This window comes from Zonotrichia albicollis, chromosome 3 (assembly GCF_047830755.1).
Source record: "Zonotrichia albicollis isolate bZonAlb1 chromosome 3, bZonAlb1.hap1, whole genome shotgun sequence".
Classification (NCBI taxonomy): Eukaryota; Metazoa; Chordata; class Aves; order Passeriformes; family Passerellidae; genus Zonotrichia; species Zonotrichia albicollis.
Genome location: NC_133821.1, coordinates 98726784 through 98743059, shown reverse-complemented (window position 1 = coordinate 98743059; position 16276 = coordinate 98726784). Strand labels below are relative to the sequence as shown.

General features: G+C 42.4%; 2 protein-coding genes across 3 annotated transcripts; both read left to right on the top strand.

Moving 5' to 3' along the window:
• The first annotated feature begins 1541 nt into the window (after nt 1-1541).
• On the top strand, nt 1542-6566 carry LOC141728606 (glutathione S-transferase-like). The gene is made up of 6 exons (XM_074538186.1): nt 1542-1694; nt 2353-2404; nt 4132-4264; nt 5118-5259; nt 5921-6052; nt 6369-6566. Exons 1-6 carry the CDS (start codon nt 1608-1610, stop codon nt 6489-6491), a joined length of 669 nt encoding a protein of 222 aa, XP_074394287.1. The 5' UTR covers nt 1542-1607; the 3' UTR covers nt 6492-6566.
• A 2046-nt stretch (nt 6567-8612) lies between these two features.
• On the top strand, nt 8613-16276 carry LOC141728608 (glutathione S-transferase-like). Of its 2 annotated transcripts, XM_074538188.1 has the most exons (8): nt 8613-8737; nt 9820-9933; nt 10540-10591; nt 13522-13654; nt 14517-14658; nt 15313-15444; nt 15874-16021; nt 16125-16276. In XM_074538188.1, the coding sequence occupies exons 2-7, from the start codon at nt 9847-9849 to the stop codon at nt 15994-15996; spliced, it is 669 nt and encodes a 222-aa protein (XP_074394289.1). In that variant the 5' UTR covers nt 8613-8737; nt 9820-9846; the 3' UTR covers nt 15997-16021; nt 16125-16276. The 2 variants fall into 2 exon arrangements, with proteins under 2 accessions (XP_074394289.1, XP_074394288.1); XM_074538187.1 differs by having other exon boundaries at nt 15874-16276.

The following is a 16276-nucleotide window of genomic DNA, read 5'->3' as shown; positions in this document are numbered from 1 at the left end:
TTTCCAGAAAAAAATTCAAAACCAACCTTGCTGCCCAGAGATGAAATTGAGCAGAAGTGTCCTGAAGGAATATACACTTAGCAAGGCATAGAAACTTGTGTGAGATTTCAGCTGAATTAGTTGATGTGATTTATGTAAAGTGGCAATGTATAAAAAGTAAAAAACCGAAAGCCATTAGAATAAAAGTGTGATTGGCATTGCAGCATTCCTTTCAACTGAGCTTTTCAGCCATTACAATTTAAACTAGCAAATAGGAGTCATATAACCATCTGTGCTATGACAGATATTTCCAATGACCATGACCTCTCATCTACCTTACATATCTACATTGTCAGCATTAGTCAGGAATTTATTTTTCTGAGAAGTAACTTAATAGAGCTAAGTGCTATTGTTTGCTTAAGAGAAAGAGGTTTCCTATTTGCAGGGAAGTGTTTGTATTTCTCTGTAGGAGGGACTACAGAGATATATGATCTCAAGGCAGAACGGCTGAGAGCTTTAAGTGAGTTCCACAGTGCACAAGGTAAGTGGGTCCTTTTATTTGGACATGCAGGGAGTTGTTGTATGTGAATCCCAGCCATTGAATGGGTTTTGTAGAATAAATGTGTGTATGTACTGTCTTTACTAACATGGTTATGTGTACCAAATGTTAATTCTCAATCAGCTGCTTCTGAGGTGCAGAGAATTAGAAAAAGAAGTGCAGATACAACAAGAGGGGAGTGTTTTCTCTCACCTCCTCCTTCCTGCTGTAGAGAAGCTGACATGTTATTTACAAGGGGAATATGGTGGTGGTTTGGCCGTTTTCCTGTTGCTGCTGTTAAGGCTTCAGCTTTGTTGCTGACAGGGTGTCAATAGCTGTGAGGCTGGTACAGGCTGGGCACTGTTTGGGTGTGTTTGTGGCTGATGTGCACACATGGTTCTGAGTGGGGTGGGTGACGGTCTGCCTAGAAACTGTTGTTGCTTTAAGTGTCTGCCTAGAAGCTGTTGTTGCTCAAAATTCCAGCAGAGGTGGAACTGGACCAAGCAAGCATTGCCCTGAGGCTGTGCCTGTGGTAAAGGCAAATCTGATGTTACCAGAGGCAAAATTAATTTCCATGTTTTAGAGGTTTGTCTAAAGACATTTCGGAAGTAAGGAGTGTTGTAAAAGGGATTGACTGATGGAAAGGATTCCTTCCTGGCTGGTTATAATGGAGCATAAATGGCTGCTGGAGAAAGCAGAGCAATTGCTGAGTTTATAGCATGTATCTGATTAAACAGTAACTGTGTTCTGAGATAATGCAAAAATACACAAGTAGCACATGCAGCTTTCTGGTCAGAACAAAACGCATTGTACGCAAAGATTAAAATACTTTAAAATCCTTGTTCTCTCTCTGGGCCAATTCTAAGTACAGAATTCTGCTTAAATATTCTGCATGTGTAAGTAATATTTGAAGGCAGAATGATACATGGCAGTCTCTCAATATAATCTTTTACCTCCACTGTTGATTAATTAAAATCTTGGAGAATAAACCCGTGGTTCCAAACAAGACAATTTGAGAGCCAGTTAGAGACTCAAAACTGCAACCCTGCTTTCTTCATTGCAGATACCAGGGAATCAGGCAGGTGGAAACATGTCTGGAAAACCCAAGCTGCACTACTTCAATGGACGTGGTCGCATGGAAACAATTCGGTGGCTCCTGGCAGTAGCTGGGGTTGAGGTTTGCTTCTGGTCTTTTGTACTGCGATCCTGTGACAAATATGTGCTTCTACTGTTCCTTCTGAAAAGTGTGACTGAGCAGCAGTTTCAAGCTGTGCCTTCAGTGCATTGCTCAGCAGGCCAACAGGGACTACGAGCTTGCCCTAAGCAGGGGGCAAGTTCCTGTCTCACTTGCATGCATCGTGTGCAAAGCCTGCAGGTAGCACCAGAAATGCTCCTCCCCTGTAGCTAGAGAGAGAAGAAATTTAGAACCCCAGCAGCAGAACCTGGCTTCCTAATCTTCTGATTACAGAGGTCAAGCACCTGCAATTCTGAGTACCTTCAGTTAAATTCCAATGTCCAAAACAGCAAGAGATTATTATTGCTGCCTGGATGTAGTTTGCCATTGAACGTACTGGATATTGTAAATCATAAAGTAAATTTTTTACCTCTGACAGATTCTGATACTCAACCCGAGATGGTGTATGAGAATCTGCGTGTTTCAAGATCCAGGGGCTTCTGTCACAGTTATGGCCAAAGTGCCTGACAGCTTTCAAATATTATTTATGTTTAAAAATATAAAATTGCCCAAAACACATCGCTTTAGGCCTTTTTTACCTAAAGGAGGAAATGCTAAATCATGGACTAACAATAGAACTTTTCTTTTCTCCTTCCTGCAGTTTGAAGAATCTTACCTGGAAAAAAAGGAGGATCTGACAAAGTTACAGAAGGGTAAGTTTCCTTCACTTTTACATAACAACAGCAGCAATAGTAAAAATAGGAAGAATCAGAATTAAAATTAGAATTACAGTTACTTGTCTGAGAACATTTAAGAATTCTGAAGTCTAAGTGCCTTAAAAAGAAAGTCTCTTAACTGGATTTTGTACATGAGCTCTCAGAGGTGCAGAGAGAGATCCTGCAGTTTGATAGCTGATATCATCCACCCAGCTAATTCAACCTCCACTGAATCCCAGAAGGGCTGAGGTCAGAAGGGACCTCTCAAGATTATCTACTCCACCTCCCCCACTTTAAGCAAGGCCCCCTCCAGCCAGCTACCCAGGACCATGTCCAGCTGGGTTTTGAGTATCTCCAAGGATGGAGAATGTACAGCTTCTCTGGACAATCCACACAGTCAAGGAGCCTTTCTTGAAGTTCAGATGGTTGACTCTCCTTTGCTTCAGTTTGTGTCCATTGCCTTCCATCCTATGGCCATAGAGACCTTTGTCTTCAGATCATCTTGAAAGTCATTGGCACCTTAGGTTGCCTACAAATTGTTGCTTTATAATCCCTATGAAAACAGAGTTCCAGATTTCCGAGTTTACCTGTTCCTCTGCTGCATTCCTGCCTCCCAAGGCAACAACCCACCATACTGCTTCAGCTTCTGTCTTCCTGAACATGATAATCATGTTTCCTCCAAACCAAATTGCATGTCTGTGCTCTTCACCTGGCCTGTGAAAAGCAACCTAAGCTTGGATTATCATTTGCAGTCCCGCTGTCCTGTAGGAATAATGACTTGGGCCCTATGTAACTGGCTGCCTTTCAAAAAGTATTTTGGGACACAAGCATAAAGCTAAAAAAAATGAACACTTACAAAAGCAACATATCTGATCATTCCCTAAGCAAAAAACTCTTGCTGACTCTCTGATCTGATACCTCTCTTTCTGGAGGTATTTCTTCTTGCTAGGACAAGGCCTCTGCATACTAGCAGAAGAATTGCATGGCTCCAGCCTCACTCCAAGTGATATTTGGGTCTTGCAGGAATCACATGGAACACATTTGTTGGTCTCACTTCATGCTTGTATAGATGGGATGCCATTTATAAAGTCAATAAAGTTGTCACAAAGATATTCTATGCTTTTCTATTCACTATTATTTATATATTCATTAGTTTTCACATTATAAGTCAGCCAGTGATTAGAAAGTCCAGATGTATTTAGCAAAACATGACAGAAATGGACTGGACCAGGTTTTTCAGTCCTCCTCATCTCTGTGAACGTCCATGAAAATCACCTGTGTTTGAGCCATGCAGTGCATGTATTTTTCAATGTGTGACAGCTGCCAGATCTGCATTTGACTGTTTCCTCAATCTGAAATTCCCACAACATCACTGCTATAGTATTAAGTTATTAACATGTCACTGCTGCATGGTGAGCATTTTCCACACTTTCCTGTAAGAATGGGAAAGGTTGCTACCAAAAGTGTTGTCAAGCATTGGAACAGGCTGCCCAAGGAAGTGGTTGAGTCTCTGCGTGTACATGTGCACTTGGGGAGAGGGTTTAGTGGTGGAATTAGGCATTGCTGGTTTTACAATTGGATTTGATGATCTTGGGATCTTTTATCCAGCCAGATTGATTCCGATTCTAAATAAAAAGGAATACGTGTGGTTTCTTTGCCTAACACATGTGGGTGGTTCTCAGTGAGGGACTGAACTTCTCCTTGTGTTTTTCTGTTTGGCCTAGATGGATCCCTGCTCTTTCAGCAAGTGCCAATGGTAGAGATCGATGGGATGAAGCTGGTGCAGACCAGAGCCATTGCCAACTACATATCAACCAAGTACAACCTCTACGGGAAGGACATGAAGGAGAGAGCCCTGTACTGTAACAGTACCACCTTTGCTTGTTAGACCCCAGCTCACCCTGTAGCTCAGGGAGACACAAGGGTATCCAGCTCCCAGCTCGATTCAGTGGGAGAGGGCAGCAGTGCACAAGACCACTGTGACTGCAGCTGATGTCTACAGCAGAGAGAGGCAGCTGGATTCCATAGGGCAAGCGAGCCCAGGAATCATCAGTCAGAGGTCCATGCACTTATCAGAAGAAAGCAGTCGGGGGGGCAGACTGTCCCCCTGAGGCTGCATTTCATTTTCTCCTGCAGTTGTCAGCAGCATCATTTTACCCTCCTCACACTCAGGGCAATGTCTTTTAAGGGAAGAAAAACCCTTCTCTCTCTAATAACCAGGAATGAGTAGAGATTTAATTACAGGTTATTAAAGGAGACGACTCCTGGGGCTCATGTTTTCACCTGAGGTATTACTGAATGGTTGAAATTAATAAGCCCTGGTAAACACATGTGTCACAATATTTGCTAGAAATGGTAGGGACCTGCTGTAAAACTTGGAGTTTTGACACGAGTCTGGATGGCACACATGACAATTCTGTAGTCAGGTTCACAAACCCATATTCCAGACAGGAATCAGTCCCAGTAAGAAGTGGGAGTCCTACAGTCTTTAGATTTCCCTAGGAATTTTGCATTTGTCTTTTGGCCCAAGCGCGCTCCTTGCTTGGCCCCAGTGGAACTGCATTTGCCAGGGTGTGTGTGTGTGTGGGGGATAGAAGGGGCAGGGATTTCCCAGCATCTCAGTGAGGCTGTACCAGGAGTTATTGTGCTCTCCACTTGGTCAGGTTACTACTCTCTGTGTGACCTGACCAAGTGGATCTCTTCCTTTCAGAATCGATATGTACGTGGAAGGAATGTTTGATCTAAATGACTTACTCATGACATATGAAATCCAACCAGCAGACAAAAAGGAGCAGCATTTTGCGAATATGATGGACAAGACTGAAAACAGATACTTCCCAGTATTTGAGAAGGTTTGTGGCAAAGAGCTTGTAGCTCAATTGATGCTGTTACCTTGAATCTCCGTCCTAGAAGCACACTAGTTTAATGGAGGAAAACAGATGAGAAGCTACCCCTGGAAAATCAATGCTCTGGTTTTTAGTGGTGCTGGGATTAAGGTGGAGACAGGAAACTACAGAGGGGACAGAAGGCACTTCCAATCTGGGAGAGATGTACAGCTGCAAAAACCCAGCACACACAGAGCTCCCCAAATGTCCATGTTTCAATGTGTGTGTTGTTTCAGACAAAAGATTCTACAGCTCCAGCTTTGACAGCAAGTCTCCTCCTGAAGTGCAAACGGCCCTGTACCATACATATACTGTGTAAAAGCATTGCAGTTCCTCCTGTATCTCATACAGCTGAGCCTTCAGTGCAGCTACAGCAGGCAAGGCAAGATGAACCCAAGTGAGCTGCCAGACAGGAATGTAGAAGTGAAAGAGCTGATAGATGATGCCTGGGATGGCAGTGCCTTCAGATCATTGTTTGTACTGCAGGTGTTTGAACTGCATTTCCTTCTTTCACTGACAACTCTGTGCAATCTGTGACCCTGCTTTGAAGATATCACCTTATTTATGAGAAAACAACTGATAAAAGAGAGAGAAGAGACATGATCTGCTTCTGTTTCTCTGTTTTTAGGTTTTGAAAGACCATGGAAAAGACTTTCTGGTTGGCAACCAGCTGACCAGGGCAGATGTTCAATTACTTGAAATCATTTTGATGGTGGAGGAGTGGAAGCCTGATATCTTTGCCAAATTTCCTCTCTTGCAGGTAAATGAATGGGCAGTTTGAATGGAGAATGAATTGTAAAGAGCACTGATTATAAGTGGCTGGGAAATATGTGGGAGTGAGAGGGTCAGAAGTTACATGCAAAAAATAAAATATCCTAAAAACTTTTAGCTAGCCCCACATCCTCATTGTTATTGCCACATTCTGTCACTACAACCCCAAAAGCATAAGAGGACAAGTGTATAGTTTCTTCTGCAGCATCAAGCTGTGATGTGTCTTTCAGAACATGGACAACATTGAAATGTCTGACAGTTGGAATGATTCTTAAGCACTGTGCTGTTTTGGTTTTGTTTTTTAGAGTTTCAAAGCAAGACTAAGCAACATCCCCACAATAAAGAAATTCCTGCAGCCTGGCAGCCAGAGGAAACCACCATCAGATGACGATGTTGTAGACAAAGTGATGAAAATTTTCTACTCCTGAGCAGCACCCTAAAGCCACAGAAACTCTGTTTCATTGTATTTGCAGATAGTAGGAAGGTGAAATTAATGAAAATAATGGAAATGTCAAATTAATGGAATGAGTGAAAAAATGTTTTTGATCTTTCCTGTGCAACAGGGCTGGTTTTAGCCTACTGCAGACACTTCAGTGTTAAACTACATGAGTGTACCAGCAAAGGAAACAGTTCACTAAATAGGGGGTATATTGGACAACACAGAATGCCTTAGATAACTAAAAAGCTACCTGAAATAAATTCTTGCTGTTGATACTCAAAACCCGGCTGTTCATTGATTTCTTGCTGCTGCTTCTATGCCTTAGATCTGTCTGGTTTTGTTTTTCGGCCATTCTCAAGAAATGTTGGAAAAATAGGAAAGATTATCCCAAGTAGTAGGCCATGTTTTTTTGTTTTTGTGGGTGGTTTTTTTTTTTTTTTTTGTTTTGTTTTTTTCCCTCGGAAATTCATAGAAAAGCCTGCATGTTCTGGCTAGATGAGGTTGAATGTTTGGATTCTGCTTTCCTCTGAGCTTAACTTGGAATATCCTTGGACCAGAGCTCCTAGTGTGCCTCTGCTTTGCCACTAGTTACTTGAAGTCTTGTAATGCAGCTTCACCCATGTTTCCTTTATCAGAAGGTCTGTTGCAGCAGCTAAAAGCCCTTTGCAGACTCTGAGAAACAAATGCTGGTCAGCAGGTTAAAACTTGTTAAGGAAGGATTCAGGATGGTGTCAGGTCTCAGTGAGACCCTGGAATGCAGGAATCCATATTGACTTATGTCATTGTATATTAAACCAAGTTTAATGCAAGTTGTACTGGAGTTGTTCATTTTAACTATTTAAATCAAGCTCCACTACTGAGGTTAGGAAGACTTTTGATAAGCTTGTTGCACTTTGATAAATATGTGCATTTATGTAGTGAAATCTGTTCCTGCCCAGGGCAGGACGGTTGGAACTAGACGATCTTTAAGGTCCCTTCTATCCCAAACTATTCTATGATTCTGTAATACTACTTAAACATCAAATAAACCAAGTTTGTAAATGTAAGAGTCAGTGCCCTAAATCCAGCTACCACTAGAGCACTGACAGTTTTCAGCTGGGCAAAATCAGGGCTATGTAGGTTATGGTAAAGCCAACAGCTTCTTCATAAGAAATGTCATGCTACTGGAACCAGTTTTTTTCATTTAAAAAGAAAATAAACCCATGTTTTTCATCAGCAGAAAAGCATGCTGAAAGATGCAGAGAGTTGTTGCTGGAGCTGTTTCTCTCCTGCTTCACAGGAACATTTGGGCAACACTTGCAGCTAGTGTCCAGGAAGGATCTGAGGGAGAAAACCCCTCCTACTGTAACAAACCAATTCTTTTGTGTGACACTCTGCAATTCATACATCCTCCCTGTGTAACATAAGTGAATATTCCTGCTCACTGCTATCTTCAGGGTAATTCAGCCAAATTTTGCATATGTATGTTGGCCTTGACTGCAGTTACTGCCTACATCAATATTAACCACGTAGATTAGATACACAGGATGGTGCAAGGAGGATTATTCTGTACTAACTTTCTCAGATCAATACAATGCTATAATGTAAGCACTCGGGAGTGCAGAGGGCAGTTTGCCATCTGATACCACACTTCATTCACTGTCTCACACAGTTCTCTTTGGTGTTGATGCATATTTCTACTGAGTCAAAGTGAGGGTAACATTTTTTCCAGAAAAAAATTCAAAACCAACCCTGCTGCCCAGAGATGAAATTGAGCAGAAGTGTCCTGAAGGAATATACACTTAGCAAGGCATAGAAACTTGTGTGAGATTTCAGCTGAATTAGTTGATGTGATTTATGTAAAGTGGCAATGTATAAAAAGTAAAAAACCGAAAGCCATTAGAATAAAAGTGTGATTGGCATTGCAGCATTCTTTTCAACTGAGCTTTTCAGCCATTGAAAATATTTTAAACTAGCAAATAGGAGTCATATAACCATCTGTGCTATGACAGATATTTCCAATGACCATGACCTCTCATCTACGTTACATATCTACATTGTCAGCATTAGTCAGGATTTTATTTTCTGTAGGTGAGAAGTAACTTAATAGAGATGATTGGTTTTGTTTGCTTAAGAGAAAGAGGTTTCTCATTTGCAGAGAATTGTTTGCAATACTTGATGTGGGAGGGGCTATAGAGATATATGATCTCAAGGCAGAACGGCTGAGGGTTTAGAGTGAGTTCCACTGTGCACAAGGTAAGTGGGTCCTTTTATTTTAGACATACAGAGAGTTGTTGTATGTGAATCTCAGTCACTGGATGGGTTTTATAAAATAAATGTGTGTATGTACTTTCTTTACTAACATGGTTATGTGTACCAAATGTTAATTCTCAATCAGCTGCTTCTGAGGTGCAGAGAATTAGAAAAAAAGTGCAGATGTAACAAGAGGGGAGTGTTTTCTCTCACCTCCTCCTTCCTACTGTCGAGAAGCTGACATGTTATTTACAAGGGGAATATGGCGGTGGTTTGGCCGTTTTCCTTTTGCTGCTGTTAAGGCTTCAGCTTTGTTGCTGACAGGGTGTCAATAGCTGTGAGGCTGGTACAGGCTGGGTACTGTTTGGGTGTGTTTGTGGCTGATGTGCACACATGGTTCTGAGTGGGGTGGGTGACGGTCTGCCTAGAAACTGTTGTTGCTTTAAGTGTCTGCCTAGAAACTGTTGTTGCACAAAATTCCAGCAGAGGTGGAACTGGACCAAGCAAGCATTGCCCTGAGGCTGTGCCTATGATAAAGGCAAATCTGATGTTACCAGAGGCAAAATTAATTTCCATGTTTTAGAGTTTTGTCTAAAGACATTTCGGAAGTAGGGAGTGTTGTAAAAGGGATTTACTGATGGAAAGGATTCCTTCCTGGCTGGTTATAATGGAGCATAAATGGCTGCTGGAGAAAGCAGAGCAATTGCTGAGTTTATAGCATGTATCTGATTAAACAGTAACTGTGTTCTGAGATAATGCCAAAATACACAATGAACACAAGCAGCTTTCTGGTCAGAACAGAACACTTTGAATGAAAATTGTTTTGATTGACGGCTTTCCTCTCTGGGCATATTGCTGTAAGTACAGAGTTTTGCTAAAACATTCTGCATGTGTAAGTAATATTTGAAGGCAGAATGATACTCCGCAGTCTCTCAATATATTCTAAGTTCTACCTCCACTGTTGATTAATTCAAGTCTTGGACGATAAATCATTGGTTTCAAAAAAACCAACTTTGAAAGCAAATTATAGAATTGAATCCAGGATTGTGAATGTTTATTGCGCAACCCTGCTTTCTTCATTGCAGATACCAGGGAATCAGGCAGGTGGAAACATGTCTGGAAAACCCAAGCTGCACTACTTCAATGGACGTGGTCGCATGGAACCAATTCGGTGGCTCCTGGCAGCAGCTGGGGTTGAGGTTTGCTTCTGGTCTTTTGTACTGCGATCCTGTGACAAATATGTGCTTCAGCTGTTCCTTCTGAAAAGTGTGACTGAGCAGCAGTTTCAAGCTGTGCCTTCAGTGCATTGCTGATCAGGCCAACAGGGACCACGAGCTTGCCCTAAGCAGGGGGCAAGTTCCTGTCTCACTTGCATGCATCGTGTGCAAAGCCTGCAGGTAGCACCAGAAATGTTCCTCCCCTGTAGCTAGAGAGAGAAGAAATTTAGAACCCCAGCAGCAGAACCTGGCTTCCAAATTTTCTGATTAATTACAGAGGACAAGCACCTGCAATTCTGAGTACCTTCAGTTAAATTCCAATGTCTACTGTCCAAAACTACAGGTTTTGGGTTTTTTTGACCTCTGACAGATTCTGATACTCAACCCGAGATGGTGTATGGGAATCTGTGTGTTTCAAGATACAAGGGCTTCTGTCACAGTGAAGGCCAATGTGCCTGCAAGATTTCAAATATGATTCATGTTTTAGAAATATCAAATTGCCCAAAACACATCGCTTTAGGCCTTTTTTACCTAAAGGAGGAAATGCTAAATCATGGACTAACAATAGAACTTTTCTCCTTCATGCAGTTTGAAGAATCTTACCTGGAAAAAAAGGAGGATCTGACAAAGATACAGAAAGGTAAGTTTCCTTCACTCTAAGATAATACATGCAGCAATAATAATAATAATAAAAATAATAAAAATTAAAATTGGAATTGCTTGTCTGAGATCACCTAAGAATTCTGAAGTCTTAGTGCCTTAAAAAGACAATGGCATAGACTGGATTGTACATGAGCTCTCGGAGTTGCACACTGCAGTGTTAGGTGATATCATCCACCCAGTTGCTTCAACCTCCACTGAATCCCAGGAGGGCTGAGGTCAGAAGGGACCTCTCAAGATTATCTACTCCACCTCCCCCATTCAAGCAAGGCCCCTCAAGCCAATTACCCAGGACCATGCCCAGCTGGGTTTTGAGTATTTCCAAGGATGGAGTAGTATCTTGTACTTTGAGTATCTCCAAGGATGTACAGCTTCTCTGTACAACCCATACAGTCCAAAAACCTTTCTTGAAGTTCAGATGGTTGACTCTCCTTTGTTGTGTTGCACTAAATAGCTGATTTAGTTGTTGTTTTGCATTGGGTGTCTGGTAAACTGCACTGATCAAATGGTCTGTCTCCTTCTCCCCTTTGCCCCCTAGGCCCCTGTAGCAGTGGTTTCTCCCTGGTCTCCTCCTCTCCTCTCCCCATCCCCACTTGTATCCCATTCCCTCTGGTTCTTTACCTCCATCCTCCTTTGCCCAGTTTAAAATCTCCTGCCATCAAGGATTCCTCCTCTTTTTCCCCTGGGATGTTGCCTGGATTTCCAGGTAACAGGTATCAAGGAATAAAGTAGGGCTCTGGTCCTGTGGAGAAAAGAGCCTCGAGTCTTTTCCTTTTGTCCTCGTAAAGGCCTGGATGGGCAGGGGTCCAGAGCAGCCGGATGGCACCGAATGCCCCAGAGATCAGCCCCTACAGTTGGCACCCAGGGGTCGTCTCCCACGAGGTCTCACTCCTTTGCTTCACTTTGTGACCACTGCTTTCCATCCTATGGCCATAGAGACCTTTGTCTTCAGATCATCTTGAAAGTCATTGGCATCTTAGGTTGCCTTCAAAGTTGTGGTTTTATGATCCCTATGAAAAAAGAGTTCCAGATTTCCGAGTTTACCTGTTCTTCTGCTGCATTCCTGCTTCCCAAGGCAACAACCCACCGTGCTGGCTTCAGCTTCTGTTTTCCTGAACATGATAATCATTTTTCCTCCAAAACAAATTGCATGTGTGTGCTCTTCACCTGGCCTATGAAAAGTAACCTGAGCTTGGGTTAGCATTTGCAGTCCTGCTGTCCTGTAGGAATAATTCCTTGGTCCCTATATAGGAAAGGCTGCTTTTCAAAAAGTATTTTGGGACACAAGCAGAATGCTAAATGCAGCCTTACAAAGAAAGTCATATCTGATCAGTCATCTGAATCAAGAAATATGATTCTGTCAAGCAAAAACACTTGCAGACTCTCTGATCTGATACCTCTCTTTCTGTCTGGAGAACAATTTTTACATCTTTCAGGCTAAGATAAGACTTCTGCATGCTAGCAAAAGCGTTGCATGGCTCCAGCCTCACTCCAAGAGATATTTGGGTCTAGCAGGAATCTCATGGAACTCACTCATTGTTCCCACTTCATGCCTAGACAGATGTAAAGTCAAAAGTTAGATCAAGAAGAGTTCAATGTAGGGTGTGAAAGTTTGAGTATTGGGAAGTCTAGTGTACCAGTTCGATTGTGCAGGTGGAGGATGGCAATAAGTATTGGGAGTGAGCTGGCCAGTGTGTAGAATAGGAGGCTAGTGCCAGCGTTTAGGTGTTCTGGCTGCTTCCCTCATTGTGTGATGAGGATGAGGGTGGGGATTAGGGCGGCTTCGTATGCGATGTAGAAGAGCATTAGCTCTGAGGCCGAGCAGGCTAGAAGGATGAACAGTTGAGCTCGGATTACTGTTGTGGCAAAGATTCGTTCGCGGGTGATGGGGTCTTGTTCTAGGTGGTTTTGGCTTGATATGATTATGACGGGGAGGAGTCAGCATGAAAGGACTAGCGGGGGAGTGGATTTGGTCAATGGATGTTCAGGGGATTAGGCCTTTGGGTAGTATGTTGGTGTGAGTCATTGGAGGCTGACAGTGGCGATTAGTAGGCTGTATTATGTGATGTTAGTCATAGGTGTTTGCGTGAGGAGAGGAGGGTTAAGGGGAGGAGTGCTGCAGTTGGGGTGATGATTTTTAGCATTGTAGGAGGTTGAAATTGTTTAGGTGATTGGAGTGGTGGGTTTGGGTGGAGACTACTAGTAGGACCTGCCCAGTGCCTGCTTTGCAGGCGGAGAATGTTAGTACAACGAAGGGTAGGATGGCTGACGGTGCAATTTGTAAAGTCAAAAAAGTTGTCACAAAGATCTTCTTTGATTTCCTATTCACTATTATTTATATATTTATTAGTATTCACATTACATGTTGGTCAGTGCTTAGAAAGTGCAGATGTATTTAGCAAAACATGACAGAAACTGGCTGGACCAGATCTTTCAGTCCTCTTCATCTCTGTGAACCTCCATGTGTTTGAGCCATGCAGTGCTTGTAGTGTTCAATATGTGACAGCTGCCAGTTCTGCATTTGACTGTTTCCTCAATCTGAAATTCCCACAATGTCATTGCTATATTATTAAGTTATTAACATGTCACTGCTGCATGGTGAGCATTGTCCACACTTTCCTGTAAGAATGAGGAAGGTTGCTACCAAAAGTGTTGTCAAGCATTGGAACAGGCTGCCCAAGGAAGTGGTTGAGTCTCTGCGTGTACATGTGCACTTGGGGAGAGGGTTTAGTGGTGGAATTAGGCATTGCTGGTTTTACAATTGGATTTGATGATCTTGGGATCTTTTATCCAGTCAGATTGATTCCGATTCTAAATAAAAAGGAATACGTGTGGTTTCTTTGCCTAACACATGTGGGTGGTTCTCAGTGAGGGACTGAACTTCTCCTTGTGTTTTTCTGTTTGGCCTAGATGGATCCCTGCTCTTTCAGCAAGTGCCAATGGTAGAGATCGATGGGATGAAGCTGGTGCAGACCAGAGCCATTGCCAACTACATATCAACCAAGTACAACCTCTACGGGAAGGACGTGAAGGAGAGAGCCCTGTACTGTAACAGTACCACCTTTGCTTGTTAGACCCCAGCTCACCCTGTAGTTCAGGGAAACACAAGGGTATCCAGCTCCCAGCTTGATTCAGTGGGAGAGGGCAGCAGTGCACAAGACCACTGTGACTGCAGCTGATGTCTACAGCAGAGAGAGCCAGCTGGATTCCATAGGGCAAGCGAGCCCAGGAATCATCAGTCAGAGGTCCATGCACTTATCAGAAGAAAGCAGTCGGGGGGGCAGATTGTCCCACTGATGCTGCATTTCATTTTCTCCTGCAGTTGTCAGCAGCATCATTTTACCCTCCTCACACTCAGGGCAATGTCTTTTAAGGGAAGAAAAACCCTTCTCTCTCTAATAACCAGGAATGAGTAGAGATTTAATTACAGGTTATTAAAGGAGACGACTCCTGGGGCTCATGTTTTCACCTGAGGTATTACTGAATGCTTGAACTTAATAAGCCCTGGTAAACACGTGTCACAATATTTGCTAGAAATGGTAGGGACCTGCTGTAAAACTTAGGCTGTCTTATTGAATTTTTAACACAAGTCTGGATGGCACACATGAGAATTCTGTAGTCAGGTTCACAAACCCATATTCCAGACAGGAATCAGTCCCAGTAAGAAGTGGGAGTCCTACAGTCTTTAGGTTTCCCTAGGAATTTTGCATTTGCCTTTGTCCCAAGCTCCCTCCCTGCCTGGCCCCAGTGCAACTGCATTCCAGGGGGAACTTTGCCAGGGTATGTGTGTGTGTGTGGGATAGAAGGGGCAGGGATTTCCCAGCATCTTGGTGAGGTTTTGTCAGGAGTTATTGTGCTGTTCAGAACTACTGTGTGACCTGACCAAATGGATCTCTTCCTTTCAGAATCGATATGTACGTGGAAGGAATGTTCGATCTAAATGAGTTACTCATCATGTATGTTATCCAACCAGCAGACAAAAAGCAGGAACATTTTGCAAATATGATGGACAAGGCTGAAAACAGATACTTCCCAGTCTTTGAGAAGGTATGTGGCAAAGAGCTTGTAGCTCCATTGATGCTGTTTCCTTCAACCTCCATCCTGGAAGCACACTAGTTTAATGGAGGAAAACAGAAGAGAAGCTACACCTGGAAAATCAATGCTCTGGTTTTTAGTGGTGCTGGGATTAAGGTGGAGACAGGAAACTACAGAGGGGACAGAAGGCACTTCATATCTGGGAGATATTATATTCTGTGTGTGCTGCAAAACCTCAGCATACATAGAACTCCCCAAATGTCCATGTTTCTGTGTGTGTGTTGTTTCAGACCAAATACACTACCTCTCCAGCTTTGACATCCAGGTTCCTCCTGAAGTGCAAACGGCCCTGTACCATACATGCTGTGTAAAAGCATTGCAGTTCCTCCTGCAGCCTTCAGTGCAGCTACCGCAGGCAAGGCAAGATGAACCCAAGTGAGCTGCCAGACAGGAATGTAGAAGTGAAAGAGCTGATAGATGATGCCTAGGGTGGCAGTGCCTTCAGATCATTGTTTGTACTGCAGGTGTTTGAACTGCATTTCCTTCTTTCACTGACAACTCTGTGCAATCTGTGACCCTGCTTTGAAGATATCACCTTATATATGAGAAAACAACTGATAAAAGAGAGAGAAGAGACATGATCTGCTTCTGTTTCTCTGTTTTTAGGTTTTGAAAGACCATGGAAAAGACTTTCTGGTTGGCAACCAGCTGAGCAGGGCAGATGTTCAATTGCTTGAAGTCATTTTGATGGCAGAGGAGTACAAACCTGATATACTTGCCAAATTTCCTCTCTTGCAGGTAAATGAATGGGCAATTTTAATGTACAATGAATTTTAAAGAGCACTGATTTAACGTGGCTGAAAAATATGTGGGAGTGATAGGGTCAGAGGTGACATGCAAAATAATCAATACCCTAACAATTATATAATAGTAGAATTATTATATATTAGAATAAAATTTATTATAATTATTATAAAATTATTATATAGTAGAATAATAGTAGAATTATTATATTATAATCAAATACTCTGGCAATTTAGCTGGCCTCACCTACTCAATATTATTGCCACATTTTGTCACTACAACCCCAAAAGCATAAGAGGGGAAGCACATAGTTTCTTCTGCAGCATCAATTTTTGATGTGACTTTCAGAGCATGGATAACATTGAAATGTCTGACAGTTGCAATGATTCTTAAGCACGTTGCTGTTTTAATTTTGTTTTGTAGAGTTTCAAAGCAAGAATAAGCAATATCCCCACAATAAAGAAATTCCTGCAGCCTGGCAGCCAGAGGAAACCACGAACAACAGAGGAAGATGTCGCTAGAGCAATGAAAATATTCCGCTCTTGAGCAGCTGTCTAAACCTATACAAGCTGTATGGGTATTTCATTGTATTTGCTGATACTGGCAAAATGAAATTAATGGAATTAGTGAAAAAAAAAAAAGAAGAAGTTTAATCTCTCTTTCCTTACCTACAGGACTGATTTTAGCCTACTGCAGACACTTCAATGTAAAGCTACATCAGTGTACCAGCCATGGAAACAGTTTGCTAAATATGGGATATATTGGACAACACTGGGTGCCTTAAATGAGTAAAGAAATTACCTGAAATAAATTGTTACTATCGATA